General features: G+C 50.6%; 1 protein-coding gene and 1 pseudogene across 1 annotated transcript; one reads left to right on the top strand and one right to left on the bottom strand.

Moving 5' to 3' along the window:
* The first annotated feature begins 6,028 nt into the window (after positions 1–6,028).
* Positions 6,029–8,040, top strand: LOC149346442 (uncharacterized; annotated as a pseudogene).
* A 7,584-nt stretch (positions 8,041–15,624) lies between these two features.
* LOC149346441 (uncharacterized) lies at positions 15,625–17,513 on the bottom strand. Its single transcript, XM_089585396.1, has 2 exons — positions 16,440–17,513; positions 15,625–15,880 (listed from the first exon to the last, which is right to left on the bottom strand). The coding sequence occupies exons 1-2, from the start codon at positions 17,288–17,290 to the stop codon at positions 15,796–15,798; spliced, it is 936 nt and encodes a 311-aa protein (XP_089441522.1). The 5' UTR covers positions 17,291–17,513; the 3' UTR covers positions 15,625–15,795.
* Between the last annotated feature and the right edge of the window lie 5,691 nt (positions 17,514–23,204).

Genomic DNA, 23,204 nt, shown 5'->3' with positions numbered 1-23,204 from the left:
CGGTGCAATTGAAGCACTTGGACTCACCGCCTCCAAAGAAGGCACGCGCCCAGCCCTAAACGGGCAAGGCCATGCTCACAGTCTTTTGGGACCAGCACGGAGTAGTCTTGATGGATTTCCTAGCAAAAGGTGCCACGATTACTGGCGCATACTATGCTTCACTGCGGCGGAAATTGCGGGCGGCCATCAAAAGCAAGAGACGTGGCATGCTCACCAAAGGTGTCCGCCTTCTGCAAGACAATGCCTCAGTTCACAACTCTCATGTTGCCCAGATGGAAGTACGCTGTTGCGGCTCTGAAATTCTACCGCATCCCCCTTATTCACCCGACCGCGCACCATCGGACTTCTACCCCTTTCCAATAATGAAATAATTTTTGAAGGACAAGTATTTTCCAGATGATGAGACTCTGATTTCCGAAGTCACAACATGGCTTTTGGAGCTACCTGTTGACTTCTACAAGCGAGCTGTTTACAGTTGCATAAAAAAATGGGAGAAGTGCGTGCCCCTGGGCGGCACCTATGTAGAGAAGGACTAATAAATCTGCAAAGTTTCGTTGCTCTCCGTCCAAAGGAAGTGGGTCAGGGGAAATCTTTATTGAACGACCCTCATGCTCCAGTGCTCCTTCTGCAGAAAAAATATATCGGTTAAACCGGGCAAACAATGAGTTACAGATTAAACGGGCAGCGGGCTGAAAAAACACGGAATGAGCAGAAGGCAGTGTCGACCCATTTTAATCAACGCCATCACAAATTCGACGAACTCAAATTGTTCATTCTTCAGTCAGGCTTCAAATCGACTAGGGACAGAAAATACAGAGAAGCATTCCTAATCCACAAATTTAAAACACTGCAACCAACAGGGATTAACATGTCCATAGGAAACCTGGAATCTTTCAGGTACATTTCAGGGTTAGCATCATTTTAAATTAACAAATGTCTTGCACATGGTCAGACCATTTCCTAGAACCTCGCATAAGTATATTATCTTTTCAGGAGGACACAGGGGCGCGATGGGGGGGGGGGGGGGGGCGGGCGTGGAGGTAGACAGGGACAAGCCCTTGTCCCTGTCTGCTTCTATGTCCGTGTCTTTTGTTGCGCCCCTGTGTCCTCCTAAAAAGTTATGAACCAACACGCCAAAATACAAGTACATCTGAGTATACTATCGCTCTTTGCATCCTTCCCACGTTATACCTTCCACCACATTTCCGGCCTTCTCACCCTCTCCCTTTGTTCACCTTTTTTTTTCTCCTAAACCCCTACTATCAGTTCGCGGAAACCATAACATTCCTGTTACCCCCTCTGCCCCCACCTTTTGGCTTTCTCTGAACTCGAGCCATCCACCCCCCCTGCCTTGTCCTTCCTTGGAAATGTCCCCCCTTTCCTTCTCCTGCCAGTGCCAGCTTATTTTGTTTGCCTTGTTCTCATTTCCCTGTACCACGCTGACTAATCCTCTTATCTGAGTTTTTCAGGTCCACCCAGTGCCAACCCCCCGTCGCAGCCCTTTCAAAGCCTTTGTTCATTACACACCCTCGGGATATAAGTTTTTCCACTATTGCAGCTTAACGAATCAAGATTCACCTCCCTCCCCTTCCTGACACGCATCCCCTTTCACACCACTTTCCTTCCCCACCCCCGGGGCCTTCCTCCTCGGAGCGAAGGCCCTATTTAATCCCTGCCAATGATGAACGCTTTGCCCCGACGAAGAGAAGTCCCCTTGTCGAAACGTTGCCTCAAGCAACCTGAGGTTTTCCCCTCCCTTGTTCATTTTGTGATCACCAAGGACCATCTACCACACCCTCTCTCTACCATGAAGCACACTCGGTTATTCTATCGCCCTTTGCTACGAAAAATAGAAGCAATGAGAGATAGCAACTGCCGAAAAATTCAGATGAAAAATATTTTATCAAATACCAAAAACCCGTTCTGGCCAACCCTTCCCGCAAAATATGTACGGACACATCTGCGCTGACAGCCGCTTTGGTTGCTATTATGCTGGAATTAACTAGGTACCGTAGGCAATGAAATAAAAAAAAAATCTCGCTAGAGATGCGACTTTGCCGCCTTTTTCAAACAGAGCACACTGATGACGCACAACATGCCGCTGAAATGATTGTTCAGAAGAGCATGCCGCCACGAAACACAGTGAACAAAGGAGGAGGTGGCACGAACTACGTTTCTTAACAAAATGCGTCCCTGCTAGTGAAGCTGTCAGTACGGTCCAAATGAGGGTGAATAAAATTGGCTGTCGTTTAGCTCTGGTTACACGTCGGGGATTGCGAAAGAAACATCTGCGCGTTGTCATATATTGTTGAGTGAGCTACATTTCCCACACACTCGCCGTTTCGCATGCTCTTGCACGACCATACCGCGCATGCGCGAGCAGCAAGTGACGTCACTATGCACAGCTGGCGTCCCGGCGGCACCGGTACGCTAGCTGTGCGCCGCTACTGCGCATCGGAGAGGAGAGGCGATGGAGAGCGCGCGGCAGCGGCTCCGGCATGCTAACTATGCGCCGCTACGCCGCATGCGCAACTGGCGAGCGCGGCAGCGGGACATCTGAGTCACCCGCGCAGCGACGGCGCGCCAGCTGTGCGCTGTGTCACGTCACTGCTCCTCGCGCATGCGCAGTATGATCTTTCCTCGGCACCGCGAATGGCTCGGCGACTAGCTTAGTGTTGCTTTCCGAACAAAAATAGAGCTCAGCACATGCTCAAAAAATACTTGTTCACGTAAACATGCATGACTATCTAACGATACGCTTGAGACATGCGCACTTAAAGTAAGTTAACAAGACTTCCTCTCATCATCATCATCAGCCTGACTACGCCCACTGCAGGGCAAAGGCCTCTCCCATGTCTCTCTATTTAACCCTGTCCTTCGGCACTTGCGGCCACTGTAGTAGTAGTAGTAGTAGAAGACATAATCGACCATAATTTACAGGCCGAGCATTTCGACCACCTGGGCGACCAGAAGCCGCTGTTCTTCTTCCCCTTCAGCGCCAAGCCAGTCGAGCCAGGTGGTGATGGATAGAGAGGGTGGGGGGAAGGAACCCGACTGCTGAGCAGCCGGGCAATAGAAGAGGCAATGGGCCAGGTCCGCATAGATACAAGGGCAGTTGGGACCGGAAGGGTCCGGTGTGACAACGGGTCCGGAGTGGCAGGTGTGACAACGTGGTGGAGGGCTTGCACGTTCTTGGCCGCATGGAAAGGAAAGCCAAGAAATCTGCACTGCATGTCCACAGGAATGGGAGAGCCAGAAAGGAGGAGAGAGACGAAGTGGTTTTGTGAGCGCTGGTAGGAGGAATGGTTGAGAAGGAAAAGCTCGGATTTCTCAGGAGCAGGAGAGAGGCCAGCGGTGGTGAGAAAGGAGTCGATAAGATCTAGGCCACGTTGCAGGGTGTCCTGTACGTGACCGGGAGAGCCAGATGAACACCAGAGAGTGATGTCATCGCCGTAAAATATATGATGCAGGTCGGGAATTTCAGCTAGCTGGGAGGCGAGAGGGGCCATAGCGAGATTGAAAAGGGTAGGAGAGAGAACAGCACCTTGAGGAGTGTCTCGGGTGAGGTTTGGGGGGTCGGACAGATAGGTGTCGACTCGAAAGCGAGCGACACGTTTAGAGAGGAATGAGCGGATATAACAGTACATGCGGGAGCCACACTCTAGGGAGGCAAGTTGGGAAAGGATGTGGTCGTGGCAAACACCGTCGAAGGCCTTGCGAACATCGACGGTCACAAGTGCGTGAATTTGAGGGGGGGTAGGTGACAGAAACGTGTGCTGGAGAACCAGAAACATGTCCTGTGCACAGACGTGGCGTCGGAAGCCGATGAGAGAATAAGGGAAGAACTCCCTCGTCTCGAGAAAATTAGAGAGGCGAGTCAGGGCCATTCGCTCAAGGGTCTTACCAACACATGATGTCAGGGAGATTGGGCGGAGGTTAGAGAGAGAGGGAGGCTTGCCCGGCTTTGGAATCATAGAAATGAGGGAGGAGGTCCAGGAGCTGGGCAGGCAGCCGCTGTCCCATGCATCATTGTGGGTTTTAAGGAGGAATTCTTTGGCGCAGTCAGGAAGGTTGCGAAGTGTGGTGTATGTAATGGCATCCTCACCGGGAGCCGAGCGTGTAGAATTAGCACCGAGAGCAGATTCGAGCTCCCGGAGAGTGAAGCATTTGTCCAGATCGGGGTTAGGTCCACCCGAGCACACCGGGTAGGAGGGTACCAGAGGGGGCAGGAGGGGGCGGGAGGTAGAGAGAGGCGAGTTGATCAAAAACTTCGGAGGGAGTCCCCTGAGTGAGGGCTTTAGCTAGAGTGGGAGCAAGGGCAGGCTTAGTGCCAAGGAGGGATTTAAAGAGAGACCATGCGGATCGCGAGTGCAATGCAGAATCAAGGCCGTCACAAAGAGCACTCCAACGAGAGGTCTCTTGGGAGGCGCAGTGGGCGACGATCTCGGCCCACAAAGCAGTGATCCGGGAGGAAAGTTGGGCATTGTGTGGTTGGGAGCGAAAGGAGCGTTGAAGACGTTTACGGCGACGCCATAAACGGAGAAGGTGAGGATCTGGGTCTTGGATTGGGTAACGAGAGCGAACGCGACGGCTACTGGACGTGAGCGCTGCAGAGATGCGCGACGTCCAGTCGTCGTAGGATTGAAAGGAGTCGGCGAGATTAGTGCGAAAAGCATGCCAGTCAGTGTGAATAATCGGATGACAGCGAGGGATGTGGGAGAGAGAGGTGGTGATATGGATGAGAAAGTGGTCACTTAGAAGAGTTTCGGCTGTCACCTGCCAGTGAAAGGAAAGTGAACCCCGAGAGAAAGTGAGGTCGGGTGTCGTAGGGCGTTGTGAGGCAGTGCCCGCTCGAGTAGGAGAGCCAGGAGTATTAAGAAGGGTGAGGTGGCGTTCCTGGGCCAGACAATGGAGGAGGCGGCCGGGTTTGAGGGTTTGTGGGTAGCCCCAGAGTGTGTGAGGGGCATTAAAGTCACCACCAAAGAGGAGATGGGAGGTAGAAGAAAGAGAGTGAAGGAATTTGCCCAGAGCAGAGAATAAAGAGGAAGTGACAGGGGGGTTGTAAAAAGACAAAAGGACGAGTGAGATGCGGGAAGAAGGGTGGTAATACACCACACCAACTAAATATTTAAGGAGGGTGGAGGGGATGTCAATTTTTTCTACGAGCACGTCACTGTGTACATAAATAGACGCAAGTGGTGTGGCCGTAGTGGCATGGCAGGCGCGGTAGCCTGGGACATTGCGGGCCGTCCGGGTCTCCTGGAGAAGGAGAAAATGAGGCAGGGAGGGGCGGATGAGTAGATACTTGTGGAGGGGGGTCTTATTGTGGCAAAGATTTCGGCAGTTCCACTGCACAGTCTCGAGGTCCTCGCCAAACGCCTTTATGATAGTGGAGAGGAACGCGATGGTACGCGTTGCTTCTTTTTTGCCGGGGGCAGTGACTCATGGACGGATTGGAGCATAGATGCGAAGGAATCCAATTGCTTTGATTGTGCTTGGAGGGCGGTAAGGATCTGGAGAACCGAAGTTTCCAGCTGAACTAAGCGAGTGTGATGTGCCTGTGTGGTGGTTTCTACAAGGTCAGAAAAAGGGGCGACCTGGGCGCTGGAGGAAGGAGTGGTGAACGTGGCAAGGTGCTCATTTAGCTTGCTAAGCTGGGAGGTAAGAGAGGAGGTGGTTGTCTGGAGGGTTTGAGTCAAGGCATGCGCTGCTGCTCTCCCTGCTGGCGTTCCAGCATTGCGAGCCGGAGGTCGAAGATCGCCGCTAGGGGGCCAACGGGAGCGGATGCCTGCAACGTCGGCTCCGGCAAACGGTACGTGCTTCTCCTACCCAATCTCTCCTACGGCCACTAATCTGCTCGAAAACCGACATAACTGCCTAAGGAGGACAGGAGAGCCGCCCATTACGGGCAAAATTCGATCTATTCTGAGGGAAGAACAATTATCGGACCGAGATGACAAGTCGCACAGCTAGGCCGCACTCGGATTCCTCCCCTCCGCAGACTCCGTCGGCGACGGCAGCCGTTGTCATGGAGGTAACGTTTGAAGGCCGCACCATCACCGCGGAAGAGCAAAACTCAAGCGACTGGACATCGGTGCTGTATAAAGCCTACGCCTCCCGACCAGCCAGTTCGCCGAAACCTTACCGCTCCGACAACGCAACCTCAGACGCAGCTCACCCGAACGCCAACAACGCGTCGCGCCACGCAGCAGCCGTAACCGGCAGCGGCAAGACGCCGGCCCGTCTACCACCTGCGACTCAGCAGGCTCGCCTCGCAGTACAGCGGAGCAAGCGGCTGCCACCACTCCCACCGAACGCTATTCGAGTAGTCGTTCGCCCGCGAGGTGAACTACAACTCCAAGATGTCCCAGCACCCCGGCTCTTGAAGACAGTGCAGACCCAGCTCGATATCATTCCACCGGACGACTTCTGTCTGCGCATTCACCCGACCAACAATACTTTCACCATGGCAACCACACATTTCCCAACAGTCGAGACTCTCAAGACGCTGACCTCTCTCACCATCGGAGGCAAAACATATCCCTGCGCGGCATACGTAGCACCACCACCGGGGGCTACCAGAGGAGTCATCACGAAAGCCTATGACGACGAGACGCCGACGCAACTGTACTACGACCTGGTCAAAATAAATCCTGAATACACCATTCTAGCAGCACGACGCATGGGAAAGACACACTCCATCCTGATCACCTTCGACGAAACCACAGTCTCACACTCCATCAAATACATGGGAACCATCCACCGCTGCACCCCATACCGTGGCAGTCCGGATGCCTGTACAAACTGCAGACAGCCGGGTCACCGCCACGACGTATGCCCGAGCCCCAAGACAAATATCTGCCCCCGTTGTGGAACTCAACACTCCCAAGAAGACACTCTTTGCACGCCCAAGAGCATTCTGTGCGAGGGCCCACACCTGACAGGCACGGGATCCTGCAAGGGACGAAACCTCCACCAGCCACGGAAACAGCAAAATCACCCACAAACGCAGCAGCAAGACTTGGTCCTCTCTAGAGAAAATTTTCCCCATTTGTCGTCCGGACTCCCACAGCCCAACCAAAACAAACCAGCTTGGTCAGTGCCGTTGAAACAAGTCTGGGACACCTCCGCGTCTTCACACAGGCACACGACATCCTTGACTGCAAAACCAAGTCTACAACAAGCCCTGGTAAAATCTCAGGAGGAAGCAGCAGCGGCTAAAGCAGAAGCTACAGCAGCCCGAGCAAAGCCGCCGCCTTGCGTCAACACATCACCAAGCTGGAAGCCCAGATAAGTGCTCTTGCCGCTGGTTCTACCCTTCCACCTGCCCCCGCTCCTACCACATCCCAAACTCCTCCCAACCCGCCTACCGCCCATACCTCGACCTCCCACTCCGAGCCTAATTCCTCTCCTGATTTGCTAGCAATGGAGGCTGACACTGATCCCTTTACAAATTCACCTATGTGCACAACGCCCCCTCCCTCCACACCGATCCCACTAAACAACATACCAACCCTGCTTGATTCATTTGCAGCTCGCTTTGAGGCAAAATTGCAGGGCGCTATAACTCGCATCAACGAAGAATGCACACCGCTCAAAGACACAGTAATCCGCATAACACAAGACAACGCTATTCTTAACCGCCGATTCGATGTGCTAACGCAAGGATTCTCTGAACGCTGCAACGATCTTGAGTGCCGACTCCCAAAGCGTGACCCCACACCAAACAGACGCAAGAAGCCAAAAGCACCGGAGAAACAGGCCAACCCTATCCCTACCATAGTTCAGGGCTCCCAACCCCCCGTTACAGCTTCCTCCTCTATAGATTGTCATGATGGCAGTTCCACTCCCTAATCTTACAATCTGGCAGTGGAACTGCCGGGGATTTGGTCAGAAGCGTCACGTAATCCACCAACTGCTGTCCTGCGCTGCAGGACCCGACATCCTTGCCCTGCAGGAACCCTCAAACCCACTCACCCTACCCGGCTATGCTCCTGTTCTGCCCATATCCCCCACACCCCCTCGGGTAGCATTTCTGGTTCGTCGTTCAATCACCACCATCTCCCATTCCATAGTGATTGAAGACATTGATGATTTTCTTATTGAGCTTGTGCCGCAACACGCTCGAGCGAACAGTGTCTTCATCCTAAATGTATATAGCCACCCTAAGTGCCTTCAAAGGTAACTTCGAACGCCTCCTTACCCTCGCGAAGCGCATAGCCAACAAGTGCCCCTTACTCGTCGTGGGAGACTTTAACGCCCCGCATACAGCCTGGGGTTACCCACATGACACATCGAAAGGACGTCGGGTATGGTTAGCCACGCAACAAGCCGGTCTCTCCCTGCTCACAGACCCCACCTCTCCTACACGTACGGGAAACAGTGTCTGTAAGGACACTACGCCAGACCTCACGTTCGCACATCGCCTCCCTGACGCCACATGGTGCAACACAGAAGAGAATCTAGGTAGCGACCATTTCATTATCAAGATTCTCTTACCCATTCAACTACATCGCAGGCCTCCCAGAGGCTCCACTCTTACAAAGTGGGACTCTTTCCGCTCATGTCGAACAGCACGCACTTTCGTTCCCATCACGGACATCACCGCATGTACCGAGCAGCTAAAAAGCGATATCCGATCCGTAACTTGTACTCTACCTGAAGACTGCCCAACCGACACAATTGAGTCCCGCCTCCTACATTTATGGGAGGCTAAAACAGGCCTAGAGCGTCGCCTCGCCCGCCTTAACAAAGAGGTAGAAACACACGTAGCGAATCTTTCACGTCAAAACTGGGACTCTATCTGCAACAAGCTTGATGGCAATATGAGTGTGCCTCAGACCTGGAACCTTTTTCGGCACTTAATAGACTCCACTCACTCTAAGACAGCCCAGAGACACGCCGTCACCAAACTCATACATACTTCCGATATACGTCCACCAGACCTCCTCCAAGAACTTCGAAATCGATACTTCCCCACATACCCTCCTGCACACTACCCTGAGTATGCAGGCCCCCCTAACGACCAGCTTGACCAACCCATTACAGAAGCAGAGGTCCAGGCTGAACTCCAGACACTTAACACGTCCTCAGCCCCCGGCCGAGATGGGGTACATAACAAGGCTCTCAGGAATCTCGACGCACAATCTATTGCTGCACTTACAGAATACTTTAATGAGTGCTGGCGACTGGGCACCCTCCCACCACAATGGAAAGAGGCGAGAGTCATTTTCGTCCCCAAACCTGGCAAACCTCTGCTCACTTCTAACCTCAGACCCATCTCCCTCACATCTTCTATTGGCAAACTCATGGAGCATGTACTCCAGCGCAGGCTTTGCCAATACCTAGAAGGCAACAATCTCATGCCCACTAGCATGCTTGGATTTCGACCAGGGCTTTCCACACAGGACGTCTTCTTGCAGCTAAAACATCACATTCTCGACTCACAGACCTCCGACACTAAAGCTATCCTAGGGGTGGATCTCACTAAGGCATTTGATAACGTTACACACTCAGCTATCCTAGAAAACCTTGCGACCCTGGGAGTCGGCGCCAGGATGTACAACTACATCCGAGACTTCCTCAGCCACCGCACAGCCACGCTTACCTTCGGCGACCACAGCCTACCAGGGATCACGCTGGGAGCACGAGGTACGCCCCAGGGAGCTGTCCTCTCCCCTATTTTATTCAACATAGCACTTCTTCACCTACCACAACAGCTAGCTCAAATTCCCGACATCCATTTCAGCCTCTACGCCGACGACATAACTGTCTGGGCAAATCATGGCAGCGATGCCGAAATAGTAGAGCACCTACAATTGGCCCTAACCACCATCGACACATATGTACGGGAGCGTGGCGTGACGTGCTCCCCTTCAAAATCGGAGCTTTTCCTCTACCGGCCCAAGCAACACGATTCAGTCAATGCACCCATCTCCCTCGCCCTAGGTACCCATCCCATCCCACTAGTACACAAAATCCGCGTACTAGGACTGGTTCTCCACTCCCACGGTGCGCACAGAGAAGTCATAAAGACACTTCAAACACACGCTCAAAACACCACTCGACTGATTCGCCGCATAGCGAACCGCAGGGCTGGCCTACGCGAGCGAAACACGACTCGCCTCACCCAGGCTTACATCATAAGCCGCCAGCTCAGAGGCTGGCCGTACTTTATTGTCCCAGTTGAGCCTGGCCCCAATTACAGAGCCTGCCGAGGGGGTCCCCCTCTCTGCTACCCTCCGCTCTAACCTCAACGTAACCCCCATCCCCAAGAACATGCACACTGAGCGAGACAGGGAACGCAGAGTAGCAAGGGCTCGGGCCCTTCACAAACAGTATAGCGAGGACCATGAGGTGGTCTACGTGGACGCAGCGGAATATACGGCAGGCTCCCGTATGGCCCTGGCGGTAGCCGACAATAATGCAAAGCTTCTAACCTCCGGCTCAATCATTACCAATTCGACCACAGAGGCAGAAGAGGCAGCCATCGCGCTTGCTCTCATTTCTACATCTGCCACAAAAATTATCTCCGATTCCAAATCTGCAATTTTGCATTATGCAAAGGGCTACATATCCAGCACCGCTGCTCGTTTACTACGTTTCTGGCAGCCCCGGCGCCTCATCACCCTCATCTAGACGCCAGCACATGCTGGCCTCCCTGGCAACGAGGAGGCTCATTCCCTAGCCCGAGGTCTCACATTCCGGGCAGAAGTCGAGCCCCCTCTACGAGCCTCGGAGCGCCTGCTCTCCTTCCGTGATATTCTCTCGTACTACCGAGACAAACGAAGGGAATACGCACCCCCAGCTCCATCCCTCACCATAGCCCAGGCTGCACATTGACGACAACTACAAACCCGAACTGCTCCATACCCAATAATGCTGCATGCCCGATACCCCGACCAATTCCCGTCATCATGCAAACTTTGCGGCTAACCAGAAGATTTCTTACACACCCTCCTCACATGCCCCACCTTCCCTCATCCCCCATCACCAACCGCGGCGGAGTCTTACTGGGAGTCTCTTCTGACCAGCTCGTCCGCTCAACACCAGCGTGGATCATCTCCTGCGCTCACAGAAGGATTGCGCTCCAGGGGCTATCCTTCGCGTTGTAAGGGTGCCTCCTCCTCACATTGAGGAGGCATCCAAGTGCCATGTAGGGGGCTTGGCCCCAACGATTGAAATCATTGGCAATAAAAGTTTCCACCACCGCCACCGGAGGTCGAAGGAGCGGCTCTCGTCAGTCAAAGATGGAGAGGGTGGTGTAGTGGAAGAGAGGGACGCTGGCACCGAGGATCCTTTAACTATGGCGGCGTAGGAGCCTGGTGGTGAAGTGATCGGAGATGATGGAGATTCATGATTAATAATTATAATAATAATAATAATATTTATTCAGCATAACCTGAACATACAAAGAAACAGAAGCGCCGAAGCCACAAGTGGGCTTGTGCGGCGACAACCGGCAGCCGCGGCAATCTTCGCGCTACATCAGAGCTCCATCAGAGGCAAAAGAAAATTAAAAGACGTAAACATGAAAAACACAAAAATTTTGGCACGGAAAGAATGAAAAAGCACTGATGAGATTTTAGTACATGTTAAAGATTCTCTAACGCTTGAACAGCAACACGCAGTTTTTTGCGGGTGGTTAAAGAAAATAAATCATCCGGTAATTCGTTAAAGATAGCTGGCACGTAATATTTTCTAGTTGCTTTGCCGTAGTGAGTGCGCACTCTCGGTTTATGATAGCGAGGAACATGTCTCAACGGTACCGGTTTCGTATTTATGTGTCTGTATGCGCTATTCCAAAAATATTTCAGTACTAGAATTTGTTTAAAAAGATTGTCAAAAGAAGGCAAACCGGCTGCGGTAAAGACACTGTTGGGCAGATTTTCCTGCGGCAAGTACAGAACGCTTGTAGCAATGTTTTTCAAAGTCCTATTAACACGATATTTCCATGTGAAAGAGCAGTTAAAAAAACAACACATACCGTATCTCAAGACACTATACCCCAGAGCCTGGGCGACTAATTTTCTCACAGAAAATGGCATCATAGTTCGCAAATTAAACAACAAGCATGCAACACTTCTGAGTTTCTTACAAATGTGAGCCATCTGAGTATTCCATGCCAAATCACTATCTATGTATATACCAAGATACTTAACCGACGGGACGCTAATTATAGTTTGACAAGAACACAAAGAGCAGTATGCGGTGTGTAAATATATGGAACCTGCACTTGTACATCTTTATGCGGGTTACGAAAACAGACAAGTCTGGATTTGGTGTTATTTATTTTTATTAAATTTGAGGCAAACCAATCACTAACTTTAATAGCGTCCTCCTGAAGGTTAGCCAGGGCATATGAAAAATCAGGGTTGCTTGAGACTAGTAAAGTGTCATCGGCGTAAAGGAATATGGTGGATGATTTCACATGGTCACATATGTCATTCACATATAAGTTAAACAACAAAGGAGATAAAATGGACCCTTGCGGGACACCACACAGCACTTTTACAGCGTCACTGCAGATAGGCCCAAACATGACTGCTTAGAACGATTGTGAAGATAGTTTTCAATTAAAAACAAAAAAGGAACCCTAAATCCATACGAGTACAGTTTAGAACACAAAATTTGATGATTTACCGTGTTGAAAGCTTTTTTTACGTCCAAAAAAAAGTGCGAATGCTACATAATTGTTCTCCAGGCTTTGATGCAGCAAATCGGAGAGATTTTCCAATAGCACCTGTGTTCCTGACCCGCTGACAAAACCGTACTGATTCCCACTCATTAGGTCATGTTTAGTAATAAAAGCATTCATTACAGAAAGTACATGTTTTTCCAATATCTGGGATACGCAGGAAAGAATAGATATAGGGCGGTAGTTTGCAATATCATTCTTCCTCCCACTTTTGTACAGAGGAACAACGCGAGCGCTCTTAAGTGATTCTGGCCATGTACCACTCTTAATTATGCCGTTTAAGATAAGCAGCAAAACATTTTTCAGAGCTGTAAGGTTTCTTATCAGATCCCCTATGAAAATGTTGTCAAGTCCGGCAGATTTGTTACGTTTCAGACTAGACAAAATGCTGAAAAGATCAGATTCTGTCATAAGAGGAAGGAAAGCCGATGGCGATACGCTTTTTATCATTTTCGTCGAGCTCACAGTTTGGACTGCGACCCGTTGCTCAGCGGAAAAAACGTTATTTAACTCATTCGCCAAAATATGCGACACAACACCGAAATTGTACTCCACTGATTCTTGAATGGAAAAGCGTTGGTTACCACGTAACTGATTAATCAGAGACCAGGTGCTCCTGACATCGCGACGAGTGCTGCGAAACTGCTGTGCAAAGAATTTTCTCTTTGATAAGCGAATAAGTGCAGTTACCTTGTTTCTGATGCAACGATATTCCGCTCGAAGTTTGTCATTTTTTGGTGCCCTGCGGCATCGAGACCAGATAGCTTCTTTTTCTTTGATGGCAGCCAGGATTTCAGCAGTCAGCCATTGACAGCTAATTTTACGTTTCTTCACAGCCAAAGTTTTTTTACACACTTCCTTTATTTCGCCTAATACCTTGACGAAACTGTCGTACGCGGTATCATTAGTGTTATGATGAATAAATGAATCCCAATCATATCCAGTAACATGATTATCGAACTTTTTTTGGTCTAAAATGGTCACGACATACCTGGTAGAGTCGGTGTGTAGCGTAGAGACTGCTTTCGTAAGGCGACACGCAATGTAATAGTGATCTGCAAGTTTCTGTCTGATCAAGGCTCTGGATACATAGACCTCCGACGCACGGACGTTAGCATGGTCAATGCAAGTAGTTGTGATGCGATTGTTAAGAAATTCTTCTCTGGTAGGATCGGCGAGCTCTGGTTCAATCCCAAATTCCGCGAGCATGGTTAAGTATTTTCAGTGCCATAGAGATCGCCCTTCATCAAATCGATATTAATATTTCCTATCATGCACTGATTTTTCCCAACAAAATTGGTTTTGAATATTGTTTGCAATTCTTCAATAAATGCCGACGCATTTAGACTAGGAGGTCGATACATAACAAGAAAGTAAAATGAAAAAGCATGAGTGGATATTTCAAAGGGCATGACCTCCACTGTGCCGAAGAAAACACTAACCTCGGAGACCATCAGTGATTTTTTGAAGAATACCGCAAAGCCGCCACCCCTGCTGTTGTGTGTGAGGAAGTAGGCATGGTAACCGGGAAGCCTAAAGACATCGGTTAGAGTGCCGGTAATGTTAATTTCCGTTAATGCAAACACGTCAACAAAGTCACTGAGAGCACAGGCCGTAACCGCAAATTGATCCCAATATTTCCTGATGCTCCGGTTATTAATGTGAAGGATGCTGCAAGAACAACCCAACGCTGGCTGAAAGGTCTTAACAAAGGAGTCGAAATCTGGAAACGACATACTCTATTCAAGGAAGTACAAACCTTAAACCATCTTATCAACGTCACTTATTGACGTGATCTTTAGAGCAGTAGCACCCTCTGTCTTCCTCGCAAATATTTTCCCGTTTCGCACCCAGACAAACTTATATCCCTTTGCTTTGCCTTGAACCCTAGTCCTCCAAAAAAGTTCACTATTCGTACGAGTCAGATCCTCACTGAAGAAAATGTCAGGAATAGTTTTGTTTCCAGCCAACGCCCTGAGTCTAGCCCTTTCCTACAGCCATGTGTCACGCAAGCCTGGCGACGTGAATCTTGCCAATACCACCGGTATCTTTCCCTGGCCTGCTGATAAGCGGTGAACAGAACTTACTTGTTCCGTCGTGTGGTCATTCAAATCAAGCTTTACAGCTAGGTCCGACAAGACTGCCTGCAAGTCTTCATCCGCCGTGACCGGTAATCCGCTTATTTCCAGGTTAGCTCGGCGAGTATACTGTTCAGTGTCATTTAGCTGCGATTGTAAGTCACTGATCTGTTTTGCTTGCTCCAATACAGTTTCCTCAAGGCAGGCCACTTTCTGATCAAGTTTCATCGTTGCTTGCGAGTTGGTGTTACACTGTTCCAGAAGCTTATCGTATTGGGATGACATGATCGTGACTGATGCTTTTAATTCAGCAGTCGTAGTCTGCAGGGTCTGACAAGTGAGTGTCAACTTATCAACGTGCACTGGTATCAGTGCAAGACTGTCAATGACGTCTTTCAAACCCAGGATAGCTGTCAACTTGTTTTCAAGGGAGGCTAACCTTGCTAATATGCCTGACGAGTTGTCCTGCGGTAGCTTTTCAGAAGCGACAGTAGCTCTAGGGTCTCCGCGACATTCACGACAACGCCGTTTCTCTCGTTTCGCAGGACCCATTGACGTGTATGTCGACTCAGCGATACCAGAACAGTGCTGCCCCAAATGATAACACAAGCTGCATTCTGCGCAAGTAATGCTACACTCATCCTTTTCAAATGCCACATTGCACAAACCACACTTTGCATTGCCGTCGGTCATAGTACCAGATCAAACAACTGCACGAAGAAACGCTTTGCAGTCAGCGGCGGGGCAAAAAAAAAGAAGATATATATGTATATATACGCAGCTCACCTGCCAACAATCAGAGTGACATTCAGAGCGCTGCAACAGACTGCTGCTGACTGCAGGGTTGAAGCGGGTCGCGTAGCCTTTTACAGCTGTTCCAGTAGCGCCTTCCGGTGGGAATTTCCTCGTCCTTCGCTCTTGAGTTCCCCTGGTGTGAAGTGGTGGAGAGCGACCGCCCGATGACAGCACCATCTTGATGACGGTGATAGCTTGAATGCGGTTGCAGCTCTGTCCCTCACTTCAAGGCGAAGGGGTGGTTATCCGATGAATGCTGCCAACAATCAGAGTGACATTCAGAGCGCTGCAACAGACTGCCGCTGACTGCCTAGAGGAGGAGGAGGAGGACGGGGAGGAGAAAGGGGTGGTGGGTTGAGTGGCCCGGCGCAAAGCTAGGCGTCGGAGGTATGAAGTTTTAGCACACTCGCGTTGCTTAGCAAGGATGAAGGGGCAAGTGGGGTCGAGGGAGGGGTGGGTGTTCACCTGGCAATGAACGCACCAGGGCTGGGCACACACATGAGCGGAAGGGTCAGCGGGTAGAGGAGCAGCACAGCGACGGAACGTGGCCGGAACACTGTGCTGGGGGCATTGGTGGGCGCGATGGCCTAGAGTGAGACAACGGGTGCAGGTGGGAGGCTTAGGTTTATGAGGACGGCACCGGAAGGCAACACGTTTCAAATAAACAAAGTGGGGGATGACGGTACCAGCGAATGTTATGAGCACTGACTGAGTGGATCCCATCATGCGAGCAGCGAGAATATCTGTTTTGAAAGATTCCAGGTCATGCATGAGGTCATCAGGAGTGAAGTGGCCCCCGACGTTATGGATGGCGCCGAGGCATGAGATGGGAGGATGGGGGGTGTAAGTTTTGATGGTGACAGGCTTACCATGAAGCTGAAGATGCGTGACAGAGAGTAGGAGGTGGGCGGTGAGAGGCGAATGAGTTTTTAGAAACAAGGCTTTGGGCTGGCCTGGCCTGAAGGGTGATGTCGGCACTGGTCTTCGAGAAAAGTTGTGCAGCGGAGGCGACTGCGGCGAGTACGTCGTAGAGAGGTAGCTTGGGGGTGAGGGTTCCAGGGGGAAGCTGGATGGCAACTGTGATGAGCTCGGCGCGGGGTCGGGCTGCGGTGGCAGGCTTACGGTTGGCACCGATGGTGGTCCAGCCGATTTCCTGGGATGGAGTGTCGTCTGCCGGGGACGTCGTAAGGTCCATGTCTGAGTCCTCAGCCGGAGTGTCAGTGTGCGACGCGGGTGCCGGGCTGGAGGTCTTGGTGTCAGTGGGACCTTTGGCTGGAGTAGGTGCAGCGGCTCCAGCGGCGGCGACGAACGCAGCCGGCTGCGACGCGTCTATGGCCCCGAAGCTCTTGGCGTCCCTTAGAGCGTGGAGTTGGCTAGGTGTGGACGCTGCGTCGACGACGAACGCTGCCGGCTGCGCAGCGGCCGTCGATCCGGTGCTCCCAGCGTCGCTCAAGGCGTGCAGTGCGGCAGGAATGTGCTCGGTTGCGTGGGCGGCGTTGAACGTACCCGTTTGAGAGACAGCTGTCGACGTGGTTGGAGCAGGCCCCGCGGTGGCGGCATCGGTGGGTCTGGGCTGCAGGGGCTTGGTCAGACGCTGTATTGCGGCGGTGCAGGCGCGGCGCGTTAGGTTTAACGAGGCGCCGCACCGCTTCACAGTTTTGAAGAAGCTTGGAGGGCCAGTTCGGCAGCGGGCCGTGATGCCGATGGTTTCCACGTGCATCGGGAGCCTTCCTGAAGCGATGGAGTGTAAATCCAGGGGCGGGCGAGGCCCTGGACCAGGCCAGGGGCAGGTTAAACCAGAGCGCGGTAGGCAGCCAGCTAACCAGGGCGGCGCCACCTAGCGGAAATCTCCCACTGTATTCTCCCAAATTTCTCAATCTCATCCGCCAACCTAACTTTCTACCGCTCCCTGCTACTCTTGCCTTCTAGTGGAATCCACTCCGTTACCCTTAAGGACCAGCAGTTATCTTGCCTTCGCGTTACGTGCCCTGCCCAAGATCACTTCTTCGTCTTGATTTCAACCAGGATGTGATTACCTGGGTTTGTTCACCCACCCACTCCGCCAGCTTCCGATCTCTTAATGTTACACCTATCATTTCTCTCTCCATAGCTCGCTGAGTTCTCCTTAACTTAAGCTGAACCCTCTTTGTTAGCTTCCACGTTTCTGCCACATAGGTGAATACTGGTAAGATACAGCTGTTTACTTTTCTCTTGAGGGATATTGCTAAACTGCCGTTCATGTTCTGAGATAACCTGCCATATGCGCTCCGCCCCATTCTTATTCTTCTAGTTACTTCCCTCTCATGATCCGGATGAGCTGTCACTACCTGCCCTAAATAGACATATTCTCTTACTACTTCCAGCACCACGCCATCAAATGTGAAGTGCTCTTGATTTGCTAGACTGTTGAATATTGCTTTGGTTTTCTGCATGTTATTTTTAGCCCCAACGTTCTTCTCTACCTCTTTAATTCATTGATCATGCTTTGCAGTTCATGTTCTGAGTGACTTAGCAAGGCAATGTCATCAGCGAATCGCCGATTAATTAGGTATTCTCCATTAGCTCTTATCCCCAAGTGTTCTCATTTCAGGCCCCGGAATACATCCTGTAAACAGGCAGTGAATAGTATAGGCGAGATCGTGCCTCCCTGCCGGACACCTTTCCTTATTGGAATTTCATTGCTGATTTTATGGAGAACTATGGTAGCTGTGCAATCGTTAAATATATCTTCCAATATTTTCGCATAACGCTCTTCTACGCCGTGATCGTGCAATGCCTGCATGACAGCTGTGGTTTCAACTGAGTCAAATGCTTTTTCGTAATCAATGAAGGCTATACAGGGGGGTTGGTTACATTCTGCGCATTTTCTATAACCTGACTGATAGTGTGATTATGTTCTATGGCCGCGTGTCCCTAACTAAATTCTGCCTGATCATTTCCATGATTGAAGCCTAACGTTTTACTGATTCTATTTCTGATTACCATAGTAAACACCTTGTAGGAAACGGACAGTAAGCTGATCGGTGGGCAATTTTTCAAGTCCTTCATGTCTTTTTTCTTTTAAAGTCAAATAATGTTAGCGTTCTTCCAAGCTTCTGGAACGCTCGAGGTCGAAGGCATTGTAAATACAGGGTGGCTAATTTTTTTAACACATTCTCCCCTCCATCCTTAAAGACATCTGGTGTTACCCTATCTTCACCATCTGCTCCTAAGGCTTTCTTTACTTCCTCCTTCGTTATTGGCGGGATGTTCCATGATGTGCTCTACTACATCTCCCAGTAAGATTCTGATTGAAATCGCTACTGTAGAGATTTGTATAAAACTCTTCGGCTACTTTAACTATCTTATCCGTATTGCTAATGACATAGCCCTCTTTGTCTCTTATCGCATACAACTGGTTTTTACCTATGCCTAGTTTTCTCTTCAGTGCTTTAGGCTACCTCCGCTCTTTAGAGCATTCTCGATTTTCTCCATGTTAGACTTTGTGATGTCGGCTACCTTGCGCTTATTTATTAACTTCGACAGCTCTACGAGTTCCATTCTGTCTATGGAGTTAGAAGTCCTCAGGCTTTGCCGTTTCTTAATCAGATCTTTAGTCTCCTGAGATAGCTTGCTGGTATCCTGTCGAACCATCCTACAACCTACTTCTGTGACACATTCCTTTACGATAGCTGTGAGATTATAGTTCATTGTTTCAACGTTACGATCGTCTTGTTCTGTTAAAGAGGAACATCTGCTCTGCAGCGAAATCCTGAATTCCTCTACTTTCCCTCTTAACGCTAACTCGTTAATAGCCTCTCGCTTCATTAGTTTCCTCCGTTCCCTTTTCAAATCTAAGCTAATACGTGGCCTTACCATTTTGTGGTCGCTACAACAGACCCCTCAGAGCACCTCCACATCCTCTACGATACCAGGGTGAGCGCACAGTATAAAATCTATTTCATTTTTATTCTCACCATTGGGGCTCTTCCACGTCCACCTCTCGTTTGGTTTTTTGCAGGAGAAGGTATTGATGATCCGTAAATTATTTCTATCCGCGAACTCTACTAATAACTCTCCCCTGCTATTTCTAAAACCTATCCCATGACGTCGTGGCTGAAGCTTTTTTCAAGGGGGATCCTGCAAGCTACTCGCGATACTACACTAGGAGAACCGTGACGTCACGGTAAACAATTTGAAGCCATTTACTTGATCTTCTCTCAGGGGAATTCGACCCTGCATTGTCGACTTTTACTCGACCATAGGAGCTAGATTCATTTTGCCGTAGAATTGAGAATTGATACTCCGCATGAAGTGCTAAAGATTAGACCCTGGTCGGAAAGTCGCTTTCAGCTCCACCGCGTTATGCAGCGTGCGAGTCCAGCCGGGCGAAGCATTTCATTATTTTCCGGTAGATTCCGTTCTGACTTCGCATGACAGGATTTTTTCGCTTCCACAGCGAGTTTGGTCTTTACACTAGATATTCACGTACGTAGGGACGAAATATAAGTGCTACGCGCAAGATATTGCGTGTTGCTTTTCTACCCATACCTCTGTTTTTAGGCATCGTTTGAACAGTACATCAAATTATTGGTGCTTGTCCCTCTCTCCACACTGAAATCTGCACAATATATCTGGATCTAGTAAAATATTATTGGGAAGTAGAACCGATGCCATTTGTTTCAGCTGACAAATTAGCCTTCGGCACCACAGCATAAGCATCCACGCAGACGTTCGAAGCCCCCTCTGTTAAGATCCTCGTGCTTCTCAGTTGCCATACTTATGAAAAAAAACAGCCAAGAAGACGGGTACAAAAGAGCGACGAGGCACACACAACGACTGGTTGTTGTGTGTCCCTCCTCTCTCCTTTGTCCCCGTCTTTTTGGCTGTTTGTTTTTAATAAATATGTGGCAACTAACCCAGACTTCAGCCCTCCTGCTAATTTGCCATATTTGCAGCTGAAGAAAAGTGCAGCACCAAATATGTTTGCAAAACTACAGCATAGAACATTAAAGGGAAACTGCCAGGCAGTTTCTACTGCTAAAGGCTGTTGTTGCCTCAAAAACGATGGCACATACACACGGTGGGGTATGGCCAGGGTTTGGTGCAAATCCAAACAAGAAAAAACTCGTCCAGATTTACCTCTAGCTGCTCTTAAATATTGATACATGCATTCGAAGAGACAGAAGTAGTGCATGCACTAGAAGAGCAAGAAGTTAGTTGGCTCTCGCGCGCGCGCTTGACCACTGAGGGACCGCCGCAGTTTTATCGCCTCTGCTCCGATGTTCTATTTAGCGTTGCACGCTACAATTTGGTGGAGGTGTGGGGTACGCTTCCCGACCTGCGCACTCTGTACAGCGTCACTACGGACCTCACACCGGTTCACCAGCGACCCAGCCGCCGTCTCCGCGGAGAGTCGCCTGAATTTGGGCCCCTTCCCCCGCCAACAAAGACGACGCAGCTTCGACCGCCGAGTCCAACTGACATGGCCACTGACACTAGGACCGCGCCGCCGATCCAGCCTCTACCGTCGAGTCCAACTGCCATGGCCGCTGACACCAGGCCCCTGGCGCCTATCCTTTGCCACCCACCGCGAACACGGCAATCTTTTCACGGTGACGTGTTCGAAGACGCTGAGGACTGGCTGGAGACGTTCGAGCGGGTCGCACGCTACAACGGCTGGTGCGACGAGCGCAAGCTCAATAACATCTACTTTGCCCTGGAGGAGTCTGCTCGGACATGGTTTGAAAACCACGAGGCTACCCTTCCCACCTGGGAGACGTTTTGCCGGAGTCTCCTGGCTACGTTCCCCAACGCTGACCGCCGGGAGAAGGCTGAAGCTGCGCTGCACTTCCGAAATCAGCGCACGAACGAAAGCTTGCGCATGTACACCGAAGACATGGCCCGTCTTTTCAAGCGCGCCGACCCCAGCATGACAGAGGAGAAGAAGCTGCGCCATCTCATGCGTGGGGTTAAGCACGAGCTATTCGCTGGCCTCGTGCGCAGCCCACCCCGCACGGTGGCGGAATTTCTAACCGAGGCGACCACGATGGAGACGACGCTGCAACAACGGGCCCGCCAGTACAATCGGGACATCAACTGCATGGTGCCCGAAGGATTTTTGTCGTGTCTCGGTGGCACTGCAGACACCTTGCGCGAACTAATTCGCTCCGTTGTCCGGGAGGAACTTCAACGGATCCATCTGCCCCAGGTTGCACCTGCGCCGCTGGCAGCGCTGACTGAACTTGGCAGTAGCGGCGAAGCGTCGAAGAACCACCCCTAAAGGCTCTCTGCTCTTACTGCAGTTACGGCCCCGGAATCAAGTGACAAGCGCATGCGTCTGGCCTACAAGATAGGACACGGACGACGGTATCACCATCTGCATCGCCACGCGGCAGCTGAGCTGCGCGTGCGCCGTACTGCGTCAGATCCTGGATGCTACAAAAGGAGCCCTGAAACGTCGGCCGGTCTCAATTGGAAGTAACGGTGAAGCGTCGAAGAACCACACCTAAAGGCTCTCTGCTCTTACTGCAGGTTAGTTACAAAAGCGATCTGCCAACATATTTGGAATGTCGAACTGTACGCCTCGTCGCTGCTGCCAGTTTTAACTGCATGAATAGCTGCACTGCATGAATTGCTGATTCTGGTGCGCTCGAATACTTGATTTTGTCGTTGATTGTGTATTTTGGAAACTGTTTTACAGCCTCCTGTCTTTTGTTGGCTAACAATGAGTAAGGAAGTGAAAGAGCTAGCAAAAGCTCTAGACGATTTCAAACGCGAGATAAGGGCTGACCTCCGAAACTTGAAAGACATTGTCAAGCACTGTAGCGACATATGTGACGGCGCCTACAAAATCAAAACCGAGATCGAAGAACTTCGGAAAGAAGTTAAAGGCGCTCTCAACAAAATGATGAACTGACTGCTGAAAACCAAAAGCTTACTGAAAAAAATGAAGAACTCGAGCAGTATCTGAGAGTAAACAATCTAGAAATAAAGGGTGTACCTGAGGAGGGTGATGCAATGGACATAGTTAAAAGGATTGGAAATCTGGTCAATGAGCAAATTGTCGACTCTGATATTGATGTGTGCCATCGCGTCAGTACCTTTAAGTCCGACAAGAACAACATTGTTGTCCGTTCTGTGCAGCGCACGAAGCGAGGCAAGCTCTCGCAGAAATGCAAGAAGCAGGATATCGATACCAAAGACCTTGACTATGATGGCGAGGGTACACCTCTGTATGTAAATGAACACCTGACTGGCACAAACAAAAAGCTTCTCGGTGCAGCCATTGCTCAAAAGAAAAGAGCAGGGTGGAAGTTTGTGTGGTTTACTCGCGGCCGAATCCTTGCAAGGAATGACGAGCAGGCAGACATTGTCAGAATCGCCAATATGACAGATATTGCCAAGATTGCAAGATAGACATGTAAGACAGGCCTTCGGCTCCCGAACCTTGGGCGGCTGGCGTGAGGAAGAAGAAGACGAAGACAGCGGCGCCAATGCTCGAGCGTGTGCGCTGATCGCTGCCGCTGGGACTGATCGCTGCCTCTGGACTGAGCCGAGACGTACCGCTAGCCGTTCGCGACGCAGCGCCTTCGTAGACGTCCTACACTACACTTGGTGGAGGTGCTGTCTGTACTCACCATCGAGATACGCCA

Source organism: Amblyomma mixtum, chromosome 4, assembly GCF_055824585.1.
Source record: "Amblyomma mixtum isolate Tamu chromosome 4, ASM5582458v1, whole genome shotgun sequence".
Classification (NCBI taxonomy): domain Eukaryota; kingdom Metazoa; phylum Arthropoda; class Arachnida; order Ixodida; family Ixodidae; genus Amblyomma; species Amblyomma mixtum.
Note: the sequence above shows the minus strand (reverse complement) of the source record. Positions and strands in the feature narration are given on the sequence as shown.

Bases quoted from the DNA above. Each gene is read 5' to 3' on its own strand.
- LOC149346441 (XM_089585396.1), bottom strand. From the start codon at position 17,290: ATGCACGTGGAAACCATCGGCATCACGGCCCGCTGCCGAACTGGCCCT. The intron at 15,881-16,439 runs GTAAGCCTGTCA...CTCCTCCTCTAG, and splicing joins CACGCATCTTCAGCTTCATG to GCAGTCAGCGGCAGTCTGTT.